General features: G+C 40.9%; 2 protein-coding genes across 2 annotated transcripts in view; both read left to right on the plus strand.

Moving 5' to 3' along the window:
* The first annotated feature begins 811 nt into the window (after positions 1–811).
* ephx4 (epoxide hydrolase 4) lies at positions 812–10,903 on the plus strand. Its single transcript, XM_036522022.1, has 7 exons — positions 812–1,224; positions 2,561–2,646; positions 3,987–4,144; positions 5,828–5,956; positions 6,466–6,569; positions 8,811–8,959; positions 10,009–10,903. Exons 1-7 carry the CDS (start codon positions 982–984, stop codon positions 10,247–10,249), a joined length of 1,110 nt encoding a protein of 369 aa, XP_036377915.1. The 5' UTR covers positions 812–981; the 3' UTR covers positions 10,250–10,903.
* Positions 10,904–20,376: 9,473 nt separating this feature from the next.
* The window catches only part of btbd8 (BTB domain containing 8), a 34,672-nt gene continuing 32,346 nt past the window's right edge, over positions 20,377–22,702 (plus strand). Inside the window, exon 1 of the mRNA XM_036521065.1 lies at positions 20,377–20,551. Within this exon, the coding sequence (XP_036376958.1) occupies positions 20,424–20,551 (128 nt within the window). The 5' untranslated portion in view covers positions 20,377–20,423. The remainder of the gene's footprint in view (positions 20,552–22,702) is intronic.

Below are 22,702 nucleotides of genomic sequence, written 5' to 3' on the forward strand. Positions count from 1 at the left end.
GTTGCATTCCACTCTACCTTGCCTTTCACACTTTGCAGTGGTTCTCAATACGAAAAACTAAAGTTCTATTGCCTGGAATGGGCTATTTATATGCGGAGTAACTAGCAGACTACCCAAATACAAGTATCATTGCCCCACTTCGAGCGAAGTGGTCCCATATGTCCTGAGTATTTCTGTGTACTATTATGTTTGAATGAGACGTCTGTTAGCACTGCTTACCTAGGTCATTTCCTCGTTCCTGCGTACTTGTGAAACGTGGGCTTTCCTTGGGGGTCGATGAAATCAGTTGCTGACACGTTGTTTGGACACAACAGACTGTATTCAAAATACATGTACTGATTTGGGGACTGAAGTGTGGCGTTTCTGATGGGCTCTCGAATTTTCCATTTTTGTTTTGGTTTATTAACATAGGGAATTTACGTCAACTGCAAAACACAAAAAACACCCCTAATTTTCACGGGCACGAGATGGAAAGTCGCAGTTTTGGGTTACTATACAATTCTGAAGTGCCCTAAAAGCTGCAACAATCCGCATAATCGTACCAGGATCGAAGAAAAGAAATTATGCCAGAATGTTTGGGCTGCTCTAAAATGAAGAGGATAAAAGTGCAAGCAATGCTATTTTGTAAGACGAACACGTGGCAAGCTTTTGCTGTATATAAAATTAGCAGTCTTCAAAATAAAACAATTACCCGCATTCTTAAATATTGGAGCATATCGGTTTAAGCATTTGAGCAGCAGTGTAAAAACCACCTACTTCGCAATACAACCCTCCTGTCACACGCAAGCGTGAATCCTGACGTTCTGCATTTCACTGAGTTCACATTCAGGGATCCTCCCCGGCGGACAAGTAGTCAGACGAATGCGCTTTTTACGGAGCGGCAGGATTATTCCCGTTGTGTTATTTAAAGAACATCAGCCAATTAACAGAAAAATCTATAGGCAACGTGATCTATAACGCGTTTCCTGCTGTAATGTAAAGATGGCGAGGCTGCTTCACAACTTACTGTTGTTTACTGCTAGACTTGCGCTGAAGATCAGAGTTTTTAGCTATTGGTGTTTGATATATACTTACTGTGCTCTCTGTACTTGCATTCCGCTGCTGAAACTTTGGTGGAACATCATTTTAAGGCCATCGAAAACCTTTCAATGGGGAATCCGCGAAACTCCCCCTGCTTGTCTGAATGACACGTCCTTGGGAACGCACTGCTATGTTAGAATAAAGGTAAGGTATGCGTTACATCCGACGTTTAATTGCAAGGTAAGATGGGTGTTATTTTTCGCAGTAAATTCCCCTCTAATTCATGTGGCGATTTTTCGTATCTAGCTGCGTACCATTGACTGAGATGAAATCGATTGAAACGGGCCTGTGGATGTAATTGAAAATATTGATCATAATGCGCTTAGCTATATTTTTCGCTCCAGTTTAAGTTATGTAACATGAAATATGAAATGTTTCCCAAAAAGGCTCCCAGCACAATCCTTATTTCATAGCCTGTTCGGCTCGTTCACGACCGAATGGTGCTGAAGACAGCTCCGAATGTACCTTGTTTTCATTGACGGTACGCGGACTGAAACACCCACAGCTTACAAATGTCAGTGATGTTTGCAGGGCTATGCTGTTTTAAGTTTTCCAATTCTGTCTTCTGAAAGTTTCAATTCGTTCATTCATTGGTTATTTTTATTGAGGGGAAACAAGGCTTTCACCGCACGAACGAGAGATCAACCCTGTAACGTCATGTTTCTTAGGTCACCTCTGTGGAACGTTTTTAGAATGTCAATTATATTTAGATTGACAGTAGCTGTGAAGATCTTAGTCATTATTTTAATGCATGAAGCATATGAATGTCCTTGTGCTGCGAATGTACAACGGATTTGTTTGTTGACAACTTGGCTCAGATTATCTACATAAAAAACCGATTAACAAATGCACAGGTGTATTACAGCAACATTGAGCTATAATACAGGCCTCTCAGCGGTCCCTCTCAGTAGCCCGGAACAAGCTTTCACTCCGGGATGTTAAACTACAGTCATTGCGTATTTAACTTTGTATCAGTAATTAGATTTTAACAAACCTCTAGTGGTGCATTGTCAGGGGATTGAAGCTGGGAAAGCGAAAAACTTCTTACTAGACTTACATTAGAAATGAGGTAAGTGCTGGTCAACCCGGTGTATCACAAACCCATGTTTTGAAGTTAGAGCAAATATATTCTGCTTCATACTTGACATTAAGATTTAAGGAAAATTACACAAATATAGCCATATAACAACAATACAATAATTGGGGTGAAATTTTTCATTATGCACATTAATTACAGGAAAATGGTATACATAAAAGTTCATGAACTACATTTGAAATATTGAACAAGTTGGTTTACAAGACATCTACAACACTCTGCTTTATTATTACAGCCCCATAAAGCAAACAGCCATATTGAAATGTTTTTTTTTTTTTTTCATCACAGGACACAGTAACAATCAGTGTGATTACAAAGATGCCTGAGGTGATATCATAGATGGTGTTTGTGCTGAATGAAAACTGTTCCTATTTCTACTTCCAGGAGTCTGGTCTGAGATTCCACTATGTGGCTGCAGGCGAGAGGGGAAAACCACTGATGCTGTTTCTCCACGGTTTCCCAGAGTTCTGGTAAGACATGCCTGTGCATGTGGGTAAACACAAAAGGCAGCTGTAATGCCACAATATCAGTACATGTACTCTCTTACATAGAACACATACTCCTCCTGTGGTCAATTGGACATCGATAAATGGACACTTACTGCAGACATCTACATACATTTTATTGCTTAAGGTCCATGAAATTTGCTTAAAAGCAACAACTGCTTTACCTCACTTGACCTCTTTCAAGATATATTATGAATATCAACTGAAATGTGTGGGAAAAATTTGTGTTCAAAAATTTTTTTTTTCAGTTCAGTACGTGACTACTACCAACCTATCTGGTTGGTAGTAGTCAACTGTGTCTAACTGCAGATTTTCAATGGTGGGAACTACTGGGCCAAAGTCAAATGGGGCAAAATAATCTCTGACGAAGTTTTCTGGGTTTTGTGGTCATGTACTTACAGACAGTATGTCACTGCATCATGTAATCAGGGTTGTTGCTCCCACATTCATCTTATATTTTTTGTATCATGCTTCATTAAATTATATGGACTGCGGTGCTGTGGCCAGAATGGGGATGGATAGACTGTCAGCTGCAGTAAGCCAGTCCATATCTCATGCTAACTCATGGGCCTATCTAAAAGCACTTTCAGTGGGCCTATCTAAAAGCACTTTTTAGATTTCAGTGGAGGGTCCACTGTGCTCCATTCCACATCTCATGGGTAAAATATTACCCACAATTACTATCTGTGCAAGGTTTTCTTTGAGATTTGGGTCTTTGGGATTTGCAGTATTGCAGTATGCCATTACCAAAAACTGCAGGGCAACCATTTCCTTTCAAGCTGGTCAAAGCAAAAGGCATATTTAAATAAGATCTATGTTTTGGGTCATAAATTTAGCTCATGCCGTTACCTAATGCTCCTCAATAGATTGGCTTTCAGAAGAAGGTTCTGCGCTCCAAGGCACTTTATAAGAACAGCCAAGATCTGCAATTAGTGTAGCTTTTCCAGTCCAGATAATAACAGTGCTGATTTGAATGAAAGTGACCAAACTAATTATAATTGAACCTGAGATAACCTTCAGTTATTGGGAAGGTAAGTTGAGTATTGATTCCACAAGAGCAATTTAGGAGGTAGTACCCTCGAAAACATATTTTGGAGAATTAAACTATTAACTCTCATATTCTTTTCATGGTAATTTTTGTGAAATGGCTTCACAGGTTTTATTAGAGAGCCTATATGGATACAGTGGCCTAAAATCGTCATAAACTGGCCATCCGTTTGCATTGTAGTAACGAACCCTAACCTGATATGGCCCAGCATATGAACAACACTCTTGATCTTTCAATTTCTTTCTGTCCATGTCAGGTTCTCTTGGCGCCACCAGCTACGAGAGTTTAAGAGCGAGTTCCGGGTGGTGGCAGTGGACATGCGTGGGTATGGGGAGTCCGACCTGCCCACCTCCACTGAAAGCTATCGGCTGGATTACCTGGTCACAGATGTTAAGGACATTGTGGAGTACCTTGGTGAGAGCCATCTTTCCAGATTTGTACCAGCCTTGCCTCTGTGTACCAGTGTAAAGGGGAATATTTTATTATATTTTTCACTATATTTTTCACTAAGTTGGGGACAAAGCATATTTCTATTAGAGTCAACAGAGGCCTAATCTTGTGTAACAATGAGAGGTCATGTAAACACATGGAGTCACACTGACATGCCAGGGGTGTGATGTATTTGAAGTGGAATGTTTGCCATCTGTCGAGCCTCATGGTCATGGTGAGTGGAGAGGCAGAGTGCATGCAGATCACCATACCCAGAGGCCACATGTGAGTGTTTCAAAGGCCTTGACCCCTCATACTGCAGGACCACATTTTCTAGTGTTGGTCTTAGTGAGATGCAGCTCTCTCTTACTGCACTTTGGGACAGGTGACAGCATCAGTAACAAACAGCCTCTGACTGAGATGACCTGTCATAGTTTCCAACCATCAGCAGTCTCATGCAATGGACAGGGACCTGTAAACATAACCAGAAGGTCACAGGTCGCAGTTCCTGCTGGGATGTTGCTCTAGTTCCGTTGATAAATATAGTTGACTTGAATCATCTCAGAAAACTGTTTAAATGGATAGTATGTGAAATGTAAGGTGGGTAGGGGTGTCTGCCTTGCAAAAACTAATGCAAAAATCTCTGCAGAGACTAAAACTTCAGTAGTGCTCTGGATCAATTATGATGCACCACCAAAACCCACATAATGCCACACAAGATGATGTTGACAAAATGGCTCAGCCTAGTCTAAGTTCTGGTCCCACTTTATTTTAACCAGTCTGACCCACAGCATGACCCATCTCCATATGACTCAGCCCAGCTCACAGCTCTGAGCAGAAAGTACGTTGGCTTTGACTGGAACAGAACTGTCTGCTCATGACCTTCACCACTGTCGCTTGCCTTTTGTCAGGCCTAAACCTATATCTTCCTCTTACAGACAAAAAGCCCTTGTTTTCCTTTTTCTATTGTGCATCACTTTAAGGACAACCAAGAAAAGGTGTTTTAATGTGAATGGCTTTAATCCAATGAAAAAATAAACATTTCAGTTGGAACTTTATACTCTGGGATTGTTTGTGAGTAGTTGTCTCACAGACATGTCCTCTTTCAGAGTCATCAGTCTGTATCAGTCCTCATACACATGCACACACACACACACACACACACAGGCACCTCTTTCATCTAAATCCTGCTCTGATCTTTGAGCCAAAACCCTCCTGTGGAGATGCCCGCAATCACAAACACACAATGTTCTCAAAATGTTGTCACAATGTTATTGGGTTACTGCCCTGGCTGTGATTTTTTTTTCCCATAAGAATATACAAAAATGGGGCCCCATCACACAGAAGTGCCTGGGCAGCTCAAACCAGAGAGGAAGCACAAAATGGGGCTGGTCAGATTAAGAGTCTATTCCACAGAGAGATAATATGATCAGAATGTCTTTAAAGGAAGTCTTGACCTTGATTTTCATTGCAGCTAACGGCTTAAGCGCTGCAAATTAGATTGGTGGCCATTTCCTCCGGGCCATGACCCAGTGCAGTACTCAGAGGTTCTTTTCCAGAAGTGGACATACATCTCAAGAAGCAGTTCAGGATGATAGACTGACTGAAATAAATGAATAACAAACACTTTTTTGCTCCAGTGAGCCTAATGTGTCTGCTTCACCCCAGGTTATAACAGATGTTTCCTTGTTGGCCATGACTGGGGTGGGATCATCGCGTGGTTGTTCGCCATCCATTACCCAGAGATGGTGACAAAGCTCATCGTCCTAAACTGTCCCCATCCCTCTGTGTTTACAGGTAGGCCCTTGGTTAAAATCCAACTATGTCTATTCACAGTGCAATCCTAGCTGTCTGTATGAATCACATGTTCTGATATATCCAACATATATGGCAGGCATAATACTAGTTCCAGTTGTGATTGTGGGATAATATTCTTATTATTGATTATATTGTATTATTTACTGTTAAATATGTTGTCAGACCTTGGGTTTACATCTGTATCAATCTTACAGGTCAAGGTTTTCTCTCCCTTCATGAGAGAGGGATTAACAGAGTAATTACTATATTATAATGCTATGACTTGATTGGAGGCTGAATCACAGAAGCAGCTGAACATATTCTCTGTTGTACGCATGAATGAGATGTTTGTTATACCACATATGTGATTGGATATTTTGCAAGTCTGAGAAGCCTCCACTCCTCAGTGTCTGTCATCAAGTGCTTCTCATTTTGGTGGATGCCAGCTGCTATGATTCTGTTTACTTGTATCCTTGTAGACCCTTTTTGAGTCATATCTGTGCTTTCAGATTATACCCTTCGCCACCCAAGCCAGCTACTCAAGTCGAGCTACATCTTCTTCTTCCAGATGCCACGCTTCCCAGAGCTCATGCTCTCCATCAATGACTTCAAGGTGAGATGTGCAAATCTTTTAGGCCTCACAAGCCATTGTCAGATCATTCACATTGCTGAAATAAGGTTTGGAAATCAGGAAGTAGGAAAAGGATTTGTATGCAACTGTATGGTTTCACAGTGCTTTTTCCAACCTCTTCAGTTGGTGGTCGTCAGAAAGGGGAATGTAAGGCTTGGGTTTGCTGATGCTCCCAGAGGAATGCAAGATTACCCATGTGTCTCACTGAGTGATCAAGTTGTTTCCTCTCAGTGATTGCTGTTGTGAACTTACTATTTTGTGCTTTTCAGAAGACAGCATAAAAAGCAGCTGAAATGATGTTGATGTTTTGGTCTGACTGGACCTCTACACAATCTTAAAATATTTAAATCTACAATTCTGTCTGTAAAATAGATCAGATTAATACAGCAGAAGGGGCATTCTCTGTCCAGCCATCTATCGCTGTGTGAATGTATGTGTGTGGGTGTGTGTGTGTGTGTGTGCATGTGCCTCTATGAGTGTGATGCAGTAGTAGACTTTAAGTCCAGACTTTCAGATTGCTAGCAAGCAGATGTCCATGGGCAGCATGACAATCTGTATTCAGTGTGATTCAAAGTCACATAGCAGGACACTGCAGTCCAGAAAGAGGTGCACTGCCTGTGAGTACAAGAAAGGCCCCGCTCAAAATCCAAGATGGCTGATCTGCTCAGGAATAAACAACCAGGCCACTGCAGCTTAATCTGACAATTCACAATGACATAAAGACCTTGCTGCTGTCTGTTATCTCAGACTCAGAGAGGTAAGGCCATAGGCACTGGAATGACCTAAATCTGAATGGGAGCTTTGGTGATTTAAATGTTAGTACGACTGTGCCATCAAATACATGGCTCCCATGATTATATGAGTGGCTTTCATAAGGAACCTTGAGACCAATATAGTCTATGCTATTAGAAGTATCCTACACATGTTACCCTGTTAGCTAGCTGTATCTGGATTTTTGTTAGTTTTACTGAAACTAAATTTGTTTTGATCTTTGGCAAAACAAAAGGAGAATAAGGTCACAATAATTCATTTGCCAGTCAGCTCAGGTACTTTTAACCTCATCTGTTCTGTAAAATGGTATTTCAAATGATCATTGCACCAATGTCATGTCTAGCACTAAAATCACCTCATTATGCTATATGGCAGTAATTTGAATGGAAAACTGCTGATAGACCAGCCAAACTGGGACTGGCCTCATGCCACAGTTATGATGTTGTATCAGTGTTTAATGGTGGTCTGTTCTTCAATTCATTTCATGAATTATTTTCCTCCACACATCTTTGTTTGTTCTTTTCAATTAACTATTTCCCACCACAGGAGTAGATGGTGCTCTGGATTTTGATAACACCCATTTCCTAGAGGTGGAGCTGATACATCATCCCTGGGCAGACCACTATTAGGATATTTTGTATGAAACTGATACCAAAAAATGATACAAATGGATTTGTATGGTGTCCTTTCAATCATTAGTCTTACAGGGTGACCCAGATCTCATCATCCATCACCAATATGGACACCTACCATAGTGATGGAGATACCACACATCACTTAAGCTGGTTTAGCAGAGTGCCGTCTATTGAGCTGAGCAGGTTTACCAGGTTTTGACCATGATGGCAGGGTCCTACCAGCATTCATTTGTTAAAAGAGCCTTGGAAATGTTGATCACAGCAGGAAGTCAACCTTACTTACATTACATTATTGGCATTTTAGCAGACGGTCTTATCCAGAGCGACTTACATCTAAGCTTTACTTATACTCCAAAATAGTTACAGGTTTTTACAATGTTGTCCATTTATAATGATAGACAATTGTGGGTTAAGTACCTTGTCCAAGGGTACACCTGCTCCTTAACCACTATTCTACTTGAAGTCAGCATTCACCACCACCTAAATGCATGAAGTTTAGTGGGACTGGATTTGGCCTGAATTTGGATGGGGCTCTTCCCCGGAAAACCAGGAGAATGCTACAAATGGTGTTGGTGGGCCAGAAGGAGGCAGCCGTTTTTAGAAGCCGAGGCCCAGAAATTTCTTGATTTCCTAGACACCTCAAGTCACCTATGCTAATTACATTTTCCAGTCACCTTATCCAAAAGCATGATCTACTCATGGATTAATCAGGATTTGTGTAATTCTCTCTGTGGGTTATATCTGACCATACTGCCCTTAGACCCCTTAGCTCTGCCCTTCCACCCTGTTATAATGTGTCTGTGCATATTCTCTCCAGGCTCTGAAATGCCTTTTCACCAGTCGCAGCACAGGGATTGGACGGAATGGCTGCTGGCTTACCTCAGAGGACATGGAGGCCTACCTTTATGCCTTCTCTCAGCCTGGGGCCCTCACTGGTGCTCTAAACTACTACAGAAACATCTTCAGGTGAGGGACAGTGTAAGAGATAGGAAGAGTAAGAGAAAGAGACTGAACAGAATGCAATGGTTCACACATGAGTTCCTGTTACTTGATTAGGTAACCATTATGAGTCACCACCACCCCCTAGTGTCAGTGATTAATATTGAGTTGTCAATATTGTGTCTTTCAAGTAAACAATGCAAGGATAGCAAGAAAACATAAATGCAGTGTTACATGGAAAACAAAACTATTTTGCATTTAAAGCATATTCCCTTCAAAAGTAAAAAGTCTGTGTTAATTATTCAGGGAGTGATACAACATTATAAAAGGGCCATTCTTTCGAGATGTGTGCCATTGGAATGGGAGTCAAAGTGTCAACAATATTTCCGTTGTGCTGGTGTCAGCAGAGGGAGGGAATGCATATAGGTTAGAGTGTGCAGAGTATGGGATAATAGCACACTGCATTCAGCAGTCTGTGCACTGCCCATGTTTGTATGCTTCAGCATGCTTCAAGATGTGCCATTCTACTGCTGTCTGGTTCTCAGACTGCTCAGCACACAGCACACATTATACTAAAAGCCGTCATTTCATATTGAGTGGTCAATGAGTGTAGTTCAAGCAATAACACTTTTTCTAATAACACTTTTGTTGTGGAAAACCACAAGTGTAGTGGATGTCTTTGTGTGGACTAAGGGCTCAGTACGGCAGAGTCAAGAAAGTCTTATTTATAGATAAGAAACATGTTGCATTTTAACCAATAAGTGCACAGCCCTACTTTGAACTTTGAGCTGTTCAGTTCAGAACAGGTTTGATGTAAGTATTGCTTAGACAAAAAATAGCACAAGGACAAGTCGCTGTTGGTTGTGGATGTGGTGACTCTTATGTAACATGACATTTAGGCAATATGGTTTTTACTGTAGTAATCTGCATTCCAGCCCTCTCTGTTTAACAGTTGTAATACTTATGGACATGGAATCCAATGTTCAAAGGCACCGTGTTGCTAGCCTAAGGCCCTAACTGCAGTTCTGCCCTGTCAAAAATCAAACTCAGCCAAACATTGTCATTTTTCTCTGCAGTTTTCTCCCTCTGAGACAAGAAGATGTGAAGTCTCCTGTCCTACTGCTGTGGGGCGAGAGGGACGCCTTCCTTGAGCAAGATATGGCTGAAACATGTCGCCTCTACATCAAGAACCACTTCCGGCTGAACATCATTTCTGGAGCCAGCCACTGGTTGCAGCAGGACCAGCCGGACATCGTCAACACCTTGATATGGACCTTCCTCAAAGAGGGCGAGGGACGCAAATCCTACAGAAACTGAATCTTCCTGTGAGGAGGGCGGGGAATTTCCTGTGAAAACCAACCAACCGACAAACCAACCAACTAATCAACCAACGAACCAACACAATAATGCAACAGTCCTTTGAATTTTACAAATTTCAGATATATTTCAAGATGTCAATCAGAGTAAGATAAAAGCACACTTTACCAGAGTGGATACACAGTAGAGCATTCGACCATTGTAAAATTTTTGCACATGACATCTGCCTTAAAGTTTGTAAATGACACATTTACAGATGTACGGCAAATCTCCTTGTGAGTTGTATTGTGGTGGTGCCTTTGACTTATTTATTAATGTTACGACTAAAAGTTGTGCCATTTTTATGAGATTTCCTGGGCTGTGGTGTGGTCTGCTATGCTGTATGTGTCACCAGATTGCTCCTTTCTTTTTCTACAGAAATCCTCGGGATCCTCTTCCCTAGCCTTCTCTATCAGGTGGTGTTGTCTTAATGAAAACGTTGTTCTTCATATTTGTATTTTTCAACACTTTGCTCAGATATTTGAGAATGTTGTTATCTTGATCTTCCTGTAAAAAGTGATGGTTAAATATTGTAAACTTTTTGTATCTCTTCGTACACGCTGCATTTACTATTCCACTGAGCCCGTTCTGCACCATTTTAATTTTCTAAGCAAATAAATAACAGGGATAGAAATGCTTGCCCTTGTACATCTTTCTTTTTAAATACTTTTTTAGATTTTTTTTAAAAATCTGCACACCATTTGCACAGCCTACTTTGTTCGATGCCTAAGGTCCATGTCATGCAAGGTATTTTAGTAAGACTGTCATATGGGCATAGTCATTCACTCTACTCCACTGATGCTCAATCCTGCTCCTGGGGGCCCTCTGCTCTGCACGTTTTCCATCTTTCCCTGCTCTACCTACCTGACTGAACTGATCAGTGGCACTTTTGATTAGCTGAGTACACCTGGTGAGAGCATGTTAATCACACTAATTTCAATCAGGTGTGTTTGGAGCAAGGATAGCTAGAAGATATGCAGGACAGTGGGCCTCCAGGAGTAGGACTGAGAAACACTGCAGTCTACTCTCACCAACTGGATATATACTAAAGCATGTTTAATTCTTTCAGTACTCATTTCTGCATTATTAGAGGCAAGTCTCTTTCATGGCCTAACAGAAGTACTGTAACACTGTTGCTTGCTGGGATCAAACATGCCAGATTACCATTCCCCTTCAAATCAGCATGTCATTATGTTCCGCAGCACTTCAGAACAAGTGATCTAAAATGGCTCCACTCTCCTGTGCTAGGCTGTCTGAATCACGAAGGCACATGTAGCCAGAGAGCTTGTCATACAACATGAGATGGAGATGGTGACTGACCATAACCACAGGTCTAGCATGACACTGCAGATTCCTCTCAGTGTGTCTGTGAGCTGTGAGCATCTCAGAGTATTAACACTTGATCACACCAAAAAAGGTGCTCTGACTACCTATTTTGGAGTATAAGTAAAGCTTAAAGCTATTATGGCTTGTCTATTACAAGGTGGAGGTAAGGGATGTCACATGAGGCCGCCTGCCAAGAAGACATTTTGAGCATGACTGTCAGCACTGCCCTTATGACTCAAGAGTAATATTTCTTGTCATAGAGAGGGCTAACTGTGTATGTTCTACGTAATATTCTGAAAAACTGGAAGTAACAAGGACCATTATATGGATGAAAAAGCACCCATGCCCCAAACAAGAAGTAATGACTGTGACAGAATAGGTGACAAACTCAAGTAGCTACAGTATATCTGAAGTTCATCTTTAATCTCCTGCTTTTTAAGCAAGAACTGAGTAGGCACTAGTCAATGTATTTGACTATTTTGATGTCCCTCTAGTGGTAAAATGATCTTACTGTGGAAGACATTTCCTCTGAAAACTGGTGAGGGGGACAGAGGCACTACTGCTTCTCAGACTGCTTCTACCAGTCACAGGCAAAACATTTATCAGTTGTGATCATCTGTGCTGTTTTATTTACCAGTACAGCACTTTGAAAATCTATCTTTGAAGAGAATTTATGATGGCTATCTTTATGGTAGAAAAGTTGTGTCACCAATTGTACAGTATGACATAATAGCTCTGCATGTGTTGGATATTCAGTCATGTGGTCAACACTATTGACAAGAAGAAAAATACACATTTAATGCCTGGAGGACATGGTCAGTTATGGTATTTTCTTTGTACTCTCCAGCCACTCAGTTACTTACCTCTCATTACATTATTGTCGTTGTCTCATAATTACCTTTACATTCATTTTTTCCTGTTCTTCATGTTCCATCCCAGCACCTAATGTTGCATCTAGAAGAATATGAGTATCATTACTAGATCGTGTGTCATTATTTATTGATAAAACAGTTCATACAATTTCTCCTGCTACTGTAGGTACATCACAAACAATGTATTCTGTCCATTGTGTAAAATTATTACACACTATTGACCGCTATTGTGATGTACAAGGCAAATGTGTGTACGTTACATTAAACAATATTACTAAGTACTCTTGTTTGTGCACATAGTTTATTGTTGCTGATTGTTTTTTTTTCCATTTACAGTATACTTCATTCAAAAAAAAATATTAAAACTGAAAAGACTTTGAATGTCTTTGTTGCATAAGTATGCACATCCTTCAATTAATACTTGGTTGAAGTACCTTTTCCTTTGATCACTACAGTGAGTCTGTTTGGATATGTCTCTACCAACTTCTCACTTCTTCTCACTTCATTTTGCAATTTTCTTGTATTTTTCTTTGCAGTAGAGTTCAAGTTCACTTAAATTACAAGTGGACTGCTTATGAAAACCTCTCTTCAGGTCAGTCCAAAGATTTTCAATGAGGTTGAGATCAGGGGATTGATTGGGCCCTTCCAGGACATTGATCTTCCTTTTTTCAGTCATTCTACTGTGAATTTGACTCTACGCTTTGGGTCATTATGCTGAAAGGTGAAATTATTCTCCATCTTCAGCTTGTTTGCAGAGAGTAGCAGGTTTTTCTCTAAAATCTTACTGGTGTTTTGCAGTATTTATTTTCCTGTCTATCTTCACCAGAGCTCCTGTCCCTGCTGAAGAGTAACAACCCCATAGCATGATGCTGCCACTACCATGTTTGACAGTAGGGACTGTGTTCTCAGGCTGGTGGGCTATGTTGGCTTTGCACCAAACATCATTTGGAATTGAGGCCAAAAGGTTCTACCTTAGTCTTGTCAGACCATAAGACCCTTTTCCACATGGCAACAGGAGATACAGAGAGTCTTTTTTGCGTAATTCAGATGAGACTGGATATTCTTTGAGAGAAGAGGCTTCCGTCTTGCCACCCTACTTCACAGCTCAGAATTGTGGAGAACACATGCAATTGTTGCTATATACTGTACATGTCCCATTCACTGTCCTGTATGCCAGCACCAAGATTCGAACTTGATGTGAACAGCAAACAGGAATCCAGTGAAGTGAGGTGAGGAGGGGTGTGACTTGATCACTTTTACGGCGGTTGTAGACAAGTCATGCAACTGCATTCTGGATTAGTTGCAGGGGTTTGATGGCACAGGCAAGAAGATCAGCAAAGAGGGAGTTACAGTAGTCCAAGCCTGAGAGGACCAGGGCCTGAACTAGAAGCTGTGTAGAATACATAGTGAGGTAGGGGCAGATCCTTTGGATGGTGTATAAAAAGAATCTGCACGTCTGGTCCACCACTGCAACCTGAAAAAAGGACAGTTGGTTGTCTAGCATTACTCCAAGGCTTCTGGCAGTAGGAGTGCTATTGGTGAAATACCTTACAATTTCTAGGCTGAAGGTGAGATCTTGAAATGGGGAGGACCTGGAGAGGATGTAAAGCATCTCAGTCTTTAGCCAGATTACGCTTTAGATGGCAGTCCAAAATTCACTGTAAAATGTCCTCCAGGCAAGCTGAGATGCACGCAGATGGAGGAAAAGACAAGAAAAGTTGAGTGTTGTCAGCATAGAAGCGGTATGAAAAGCCATGGGATGAGATGACAGAGCCAAGAGATTGCATGTAAAGAGAGAAGAGGAAGGGGTGCAGAGTGTATAGAGCCTTAAGGGACACCCGTAGGCAGGCTGTGGGGTCTAGAGAAATCACTCTTCCAGGAAACCCTGAAAGACAATCCAGAGAGATAGGACTGAAATCAAAAAAGAGCAGTAAGAGATCCCCAACATAGGGTAGAAATTAGTGAGGTGTGGTCAATTGTATCAAAGGCTACAGAAAGGTCCAGAAGAATTAAGATTGAGGAATGGGAGGATTCTCTGGCTGATTGAAGAACTGAAGACAGCAAATGGATGCAGAGTCCTTTTCTTCAGCAGGGGTGTGACTCATTACATTACATTACATTGCATTACATTCATATAGCAGATACTCTTATCCAGAGCAATTTCCAGCACAAAACAGCAGAAGTTTATCCATTCGAGTTGAATGACCAACAGTGTCAGACCAAGCTAACAACATTCCAAAACCAATGAGTGTGACCATAACACTCGTGCCTCGTTGAAGGTTGCAGGCACACAGCCTGTGGACAGTAACAAATTCATCTGAGTGAATGAGTGAGACAAATGGTAGAACGCTGGGAATGATGGTCTGCGGGAGTGGTGAGGGAATGGGATCCAGGGCACAGGTGGCAGGTAGGTGTGATGTCAGAAGTTGAGCAACATCAACATCTGAAAGTGGAGAGAATTTAGAAAGAGAACAGGGAGAGTGGGAGGGAGAAAAAGAGGAAGAGGAGAGAGATGGAGGCCGTGGTGACAGGAGGGAGTTTTGAATATCTGTAATCTTCCAGTTTAAGTGTTCTGTGAAGTCATCTGCAGAGAAATCAGAGGGGGATGGGGGAGAGGGAGGATTGAGGAAGGAAGAGAAGGTAGAAAACAGTCTAACAGGGTTAGACAGTGATTTTTAAAAATTTTGGATTTATGAAAGGAAGCCTTAGCAGACATCACACATACAAAATGTGAAATGCTTGATAGTTCAGTAGATTGGTAGAGGAGCTGGATTTTCTCCACTTCCATTCTGAGGCACACAGCTTGCTCCCATTCTCACATAGTAAATCTGTTAGCAATGGACAAGGCGGAGTGGGTCGCAAGCAAGAGGACAGAAAGAATCAAAGGAAGTTGACAGAGAGGAGAGAAAGGTGGACACCCCAGGATCAGTATAAAGTTTGGTGAAAGTATCAAGGGGCAGGGGAGAAGCAAGAACTGCGGAAGAGAAAGTGACAGGCTGCATATGTTACAGTGAGAAGTGGCAGAAGTAGGCACTGAGGACGAACAGACAGAGAAAGGAGACAAAGTAATGGTCAGAGAGGTGGAGAGGTTTGACTTTCAGGTGGAACAATCCCTCAGGAAAACCAGGACCGGTCATTTCCCTGCCTTCTGTGTCGGAAGCAACCGCACAAAGGTGAAGTCAAAGGCGTGGAGCAGGGGAAAGAATCCAGAAACTTGAGAGGTCTCTAGGCAAATGCTGAAGTCCCCCAGCAGGATCAGGGGGATGCTTCTTCTCGGAAGGAACTGGGGAGAAAATCCAGTTCCTTTAGAAAGTCTCCCAGGTGGTTTGTAAACAACAACAATGCATATTCTAGAGGGGTTAGTGATAGTAAAAGCATGAAGTTCAAAAGAGGAAACACACACATGAGAGAGAGGGAAAACAGAGAATTTCCAGGACTGAGATATGAGCATCCCAGTCCCCAGAGGGCCAGACTGTGTTGGAGTAGCAGTATACAGTGGAAACAGCTGTATATGGTGTTGTCCAGGGTGATCCATGTCTCTGTGAGGGCAAAGTAGGGATAGATCGATTTATCGGCCACACATTGGTATCGGCCGATATTCACCTTGTTGACTGCCATCAGCCTATCGGCAAATAAGATGATATTCACCAATGGTAGTGGCCAATGTTTATCTGTTGTGTCACATCAATTTTGCGCTTGCTAAATGTTGTCTTGGTTATATGATGTCTGACTCGGACAACAGTAGCCTACCCAGCTGCAGATTCGGAGAAGATCCAGTAGGCGGTACTAGAATTAGCGTTATTCATATGGCAGCCAGTAACTCTTCAGTCAGTGAATGAATGAATGAGGGTGACCATAAGTCCTCCTTTTTCCTGGACATGTCCTCTTTTTGGGACGCATTTTTAGGTCCCAAAAAGAGGACATGTCCAGGAAAAAGAGGACATATGGTCACCCTAAATGAATAACCTGGCGCACTTAACGCTAGCTAGTTAGCTAACTAACATTAAGTTGCTAGCTAGCTAGCAAACAGTACTTAAGATCAGAAATCAATACCTTGGCTTGCAGTACGAATGTTAAAATTAACTATTTGTTCATAAGAGACATGAAGAAGCTGTATTGGTTTGATAGCTAGCAAAGTGCATGGAAGCTACTTGCACATTCAGCTGAGAAGTACAAATACCACCTTACAAAGACAAATCTAGCTAGCTAGCTAGCTACAATAAAAATAACGTAGAAAGGTAGATATCTTGCTAGCTAATTTGGCTTTCATGCACTTTTCTCAGGCGTCATATTACAAAGAGCTAGCGAGCTATCAAACTGATAAAGCCTCATCACATCTCTTCTGAACAAATACAGCCATGCGTCACTTAACATCCACGATACGTTCTGTGAAATAGGATTTGTACGTTGTGTTAACGCCATACTATATGGTATACTATGTAGGCCTACTGTACCATTATACGCCTGGCAGCCAATCGCTTTATTAGCATGAGACATGAGATACACATTGTCGAGAGGGTACCAGGCATTTTATGGTTCTTTGCCCTTGTCTGGGTTTTCATGATTCCCCTCATTACTCAAGACCAGACCAAGGGTTAAGGCAGGTTAAGGCAGTAATTTATTCCAGTTATGATTGTATATTTCTGGCAAAGGTTGATCCCCCAGATTGCTCATTTCCTATCAACGAATTCAATGATTTAATTGATAATTAAACGTGTTCGTTAAGTGAGAAGTTTTAGCAATTGGTGTCATTTGTGCAGTGGCGGCGGGTGAGCTGGCCGGAACACTACCTTTAAATCTATCATTACTTTCAACCTGTTGCCCTTTATCCTCCTTGATTAACAATAAAACAAATAAATCACAGAATTGACACCAATCGCGTAATTATAAATGATTAACACTGCAGATTGACTGTAGTTTGTGTGCTTGCGAAAGCTACAACGTGAGTTTTTTTAATTAACAAAGATGGTATTTATCGATTTACATTACTGCTCGTAAATGCTCATGACACATCACAGCTTTTGTGAGGACTGTTTTCTAAACGTTATTGTTCATTGCCTTCAACCTAACCCAAAAGTTTATTCTCAGTCATTTAAATCGATTTAACTCATTTAGCTCCGTTTTGTAAATTGAATTTTGTAACACAAGAAAGCTATAATGTGAAACATTTAAGAGAAAGCTTTGGGATTACTTGCCACTTAATTATTCAAATTGCCATCCTTGTTAGCCTAATTAAACAATCTCATGCTGTAGCTTTCGCAATAGCACACAAATTTCAGACGATCTCTGGTGTTTCGCGAGCATAATCATTTATTGTAATTACATCATTGGTGTCAATTATTCTGTGAATGATTTGTAGGAGGATAAAGGGCAACAGGTTTAAAGTAATGATAGATTTAAAGGTAGGCCTAGTGTTCGGGCTTCCCCTGTTTCCAGCTCACCTGCCGCCACTGCATTTGTGTTCGGTATTCGGAGTGGCGGGCGATAAACAAGGGTATCAATTTCTAAGACCGCTGGGTTCAGACCATTTAATTTTTTATTAAATTTTCACTTCTCCGACAACATGTTGCGTGCAGGAAGCGTTGCCTTCACTACGTCCCGTTCTGCGATCGGGATTTTTAAACTTAACTATAACCTTATGGGACTACGGACGTATAGGCCTATGTGAACGGACGTTGTCCGAATGGAAGTTAAGCGGTGCATGACTGTAGTTAATTTTACTGCAAGCAACCTGTTCTGACAACTTTAGTACTGTTAGCTAGCTAGCTACCAAATTAACATTATAGTTAGCTAGCTAGCTAGCTAGGTAGTCTGAGTGTTTTAGCTAGCTAGTTAGCTAGGTGCGCCAGGTCTTTCTTTCTTCACACGTAAAAAGGCTGAAAGACTTTAAAACAGTTGAGTTATTTTTTTATAATGAAGATTTCTTTGTTTCCCTGGTACAAAGGGGGAATAACAACAAGAACACAATTAAAAAAAAAACATCGGTATTGGCCAAATTGTTATTTTTAATCATCGGTAGCGGCCCTACAGTGCCAGGGGGCGTTTCTAGCTATCAAGATTTGCCTGGGGCTTGTCTTTTTCTTTTTCTTTTTTTTTTTGAAGGGGGATCGGCATCGGTAGGTTGGTTAGGTTATATCTAAGCTTTATAATAAATAATATCATCACACCTTCGGACGCTGCAAGTGCAAGTTCCGCTATGTTACACAGTCTGTTTTGCTATAAACACCTCCTTTTTCAGGTAGAAAATATTCGGGGCCATAGCCTAGGGCAAAGAACTGGAGGGAGCAGAAACAAGAATTACAACTACAGAGGTACAGAGCCTATGGGATTATATTAAATTAGCATTAAGGCGACAAATACATTTAAAAGCATATCAATAAACCATAGTGACAGGTAGGCTAGTTGTCAATACGTACATAACACAACATCGTCAGGTCAATGCTCCAATGTGTTTTCAGTATGCTTTGCGTGCGCACTGACAGTCTCTAACTAGGCTTGTAAGAAAACGTACATAAAAAAAACTTGCAATTATTTTAAACACAATATACATATGGCATTTTAAAACATATTTATGAACAACTTAATATGGTATGTTACTTGTATTAGTTCCCTGAATGTAGCTTGAGTTAACGTTTAGTAGCACACGAGCCCTTTATTACAGATGTGCACTTATATACGAGATTCAACGGTAGATCAAGCTTCCCGTAGAAGTCGTCACTAAGGTAAACCTTAGTGCATGTGTTTTGAGTTGAGGCGAGTTACGGTAAGAGTGGATGCTATGCCTATGGTAGTTTCATTTTTTCCTCATGTGAAATACTAATTCTTTCGGACACAATTCCATGCAGCACGAATAGTAATTTAATATGTATACAGACTAATTAGCTGACCACTTTTCTCTGTGTTTATGTTGCTATCGAGCTAACTTATCTACGTCAGCGTTACGACAGGGCGTTTAATTAGCTAGCTGACAATAGCTAGTATATCTAACGTTTAGGCTGGCGTTTGGTATGTTTTCAAACGCCCTTTTGGGAGGTGGATATCGACATCCTTACTATTATGGATATCGAAGCCAGTCCCATAGCTAGCTTCCTCTGTAGACTTTTTATTAGCAGGTTATTAGCTGGATAAGCTAGACTGCATTGATCTCCTGCTTTGTGTGGTTCCTTTCAATGTAATGGACCTTAATCAGCTATATTTTGTAGCTCGCAGATTTATTTTGTGTTGGTATTTGCATAGCCAACACAGCTAACATTAAGTAACGCTTATCTTTCTTTCGTGCCCCGATGTTACATTGGTTTTTGCCAGGCAACATTAGTATAGATACGTACCGTTAGCTATCCAGGTAACATGCTTTGTACTACAACCAGCGGCTCTATTTCGACATTTGTTTGAGCTTTAAAAAATCCGACAAGTGTCTTGTCAGAACGAGGGGCTAAACGGTTACTGCCTTAAAACTACATTTAGCATAGCTAGGCGTGTATGCTGTGGACAGAGGGCAATTGAATGAGGCACTGAATTACTTTGGTGGGCCCAATCTCCTAGCTATAGCTATATGTATAACGAGTGGGAAACCGAATTTATATATCAAAGGTTAGACTTTGTTAATTTACATGAAAATTTTAGCTACAGTTAGTTTACCTAACTGCTTTCATTTCATATTTTGATTGCCAAACACGGTTCAACTCACAGATAACGTAGACCAGGCAGTGTCCGTACACGCCAATCCGTAATGTTGCTGTATATGGCATAATATACCTGCCGTACTACTATTAGTCTATGCTCCTGCGAAAACATCACATTTATAAGAGTTTTTCTAGGAATGTTAAATGGGGAGTTATGGATACTTTTAGCTACATGTCGCTAACCTCCTTCCATCTTCCTTCAGAGAATCATGCAGTGCTGCTCGTGTGTGTAAACTTTGGTGCACACTATATGACATGTCGTCATTGTTTGGAAATACCATGATTACCACAGAAGTCACGCGAGACTTTCAAATGAAAGACAGAAAATCAAGATTTAATCTGAAGAAATGTCTGGCATCTGCCTTATCAAAGGATTTTAACAGGTAAAGCAGCGTTTTCCCTTGGTATTATTAGAGCTACGTGCTGTATACGGGAGGGGTCGCAGGCAGCTGGTTACTGTGGTAATATAAAAAGTGTTATCTTAGACTGTACTGATTTACCTTGTATTTCTGAATACCTCAGTGATATGTAATGTTCAGAGTTAACGTTACTGTAGTGTTAGCTTCAGGTGTGAAAATGAGTTGAGCTATGTTTTAAAGTATTTACAGTTAGATTCTTTTCATTTTAATAAGGATTCTTGGTGATTCACAAATACATAAATAATAAGCCAACAGTTAATTGCTACATGTACTTAACTCCACAGATGTTGAAACAATATGAACAGAATGAATTAAATAATTAAGTTTGCTTGCTGTCAAATTTATATTGCGACAAATGAAATAAACCTTGCAGGTTCTCATCATTAAAAATTGTGGCACGTGTTTTACACTTTAAGTTAGCATCTGTTGCAGGTGAACCCGTTAGTATTGAGGCTTCTTCGCTACAATACAGATAGTTAGCCAAATTACCGGGCCAACAACAGTAGCTTGCTTAGGCCTATTGTAGTTGTCTAGATCAGTGTTTCTCAACCCTCTCCTGGAGTACCCCCTGCCCTGCATGTTTTAGATCTCTCCCTGCTCCAACACAGCTGATTCAAATGATCAGTTTATTATTGACCAGCTTCAGGAGTTCATAACGATGTTGATCATTTGAATCAGCTGTGTTGGAGCAGGGAGAGATCTAAAACATGTAGGGCAGGGGGTACTCCAGGAGAGGGTTGAGAAACACTGGTCTAGATAGTGTACGAATGTGTGTGGAAGCGAGTCCTCCTGCATATTCTCCCCGTACAGTGTCTTGTCAGATTGGTCTTGGCATTGCTTGATGTACCTTTACATTTTGCTCTTGTAACAGACTTTAGTTAGCTAGTTGTCTTTGATCATCATTATCACGATTGTTTGTTACTACCCTGTTGTTTAGCTATTTGATCATATATGATTCACCATTAACAGTAAATAGTGCCATTAAATTTAACTTTACTCTCGCTGCTTTCTTCGTGAACTAATGCTCACTGTGCAGACCAAAAAAAGACATTTTGCAGTCATCTTTGTAGGGCCTAATAACATTGAGCACCTACAGAGTTCAGCGACAATATCATTTTCAGGCAAACCCTGAACTTGAGGTTTTTTGTTTAGCAATTTCACTTTCTAGTGGTCTCGGGCAAAGTAAGGCAGTTCTTCATGAGTAAAAAAGTGACTGCTGACATGTTAATATTCGCAAAGTATATATGGTGGACCTAGACATTCTATACACCCTTTCAAAATGTCTTGCTTTTGGTGCCTTAAAGGCTGAAATCAAGTGAAGTCAGGCTGTTTTTAGCTTTATTTACACATTGTAGCCAACAATATCCCATTTTTCTTTGCAATTTTGAGTTCAAGTTCACTTAAATTACAAGGGGCCTGCTTATGAACAGCTCTTCTCAGGTCAGTCCAAAGATTTTCAGTGAGGTTGAGATCAGAGTTTTGATTAGGCCGTTCCAGGAATGATCTTACTTTTTTCAGCCATTCTTCTGTGGATTTGGCTGTCCGCTTTGGGTCATTATGCTGAAAGGTGAAATTCTTCTCTATCTTCAGCTTATTTGTAGAGCGTAGCAGGTTTTTCTCTAAAATCTTTTGATGTTTTGCAGTATACATTTTCCTGTCTGTCTTCACCAGAGCTCCTGTCCCTGCTGAAGAGAAACAACCCCATAGCATGATGCTGCCACCACCATGCTTGACAGTAGGGACTATGTTCTTAGGCTAGTCGGCTGTAGAAAATAAGCCCCTTAGCCATTCCCTGGGAAAGGGAGACCGAGGAGTATGTGTATGCTTATTTATGAGAGAAAGCAGTGGTTAGCAGCTACCACACTGTTATTTGTTTTGTTTGTCTTTGTTTTTGTATATAGCACTGTATGTATATATTTGCACTTTTTTGTATTTTGGATTTTGCAGTTTGTATGGGTGGCACTGTAAATAAAGCTTTTTGCACAAAAGTGCTCTTGCAGTGGAGCCATGTTTTGCTCCTAAGATCTTTACGGCCTACCCTAGCCCACAAACTCCCATTATAAAGGGTGTGTAAGCTTATGCAACCAAGGTAGTTTTTCTGTTTTAAATGAATAT

This window comes from Megalops cyprinoides, chromosome 2 (assembly GCF_013368585.1).
Source record: "Megalops cyprinoides isolate fMegCyp1 chromosome 2, fMegCyp1.pri, whole genome shotgun sequence".
Taxonomy (NCBI): Eukaryota; Metazoa; Chordata; class Actinopteri; order Elopiformes; family Megalopidae; genus Megalops; species Megalops cyprinoides.

Coding starts and splice junctions, on each gene's coding strand:
- ephx4 (XM_036522022.1), top strand. CDS start 982: ATGGCGAGGCTGCTTCACAACTTACTGTTGTTTACTGCTAGACTTGCG. Junction 1,225..2,560: donor ACTGCTATGTTAGAATAAAG/GTAAGGTATGCG, acceptor TTCTACTTCCAG/GAGTCTGGTCTGAGATTCCA. Junction 5,957..6,465: donor CCATCCCTCTGTGTTTACAG/GTAGGCCCTTGG, acceptor CTGTGCTTTCAG/ATTATACCCTTCGCCACCCA.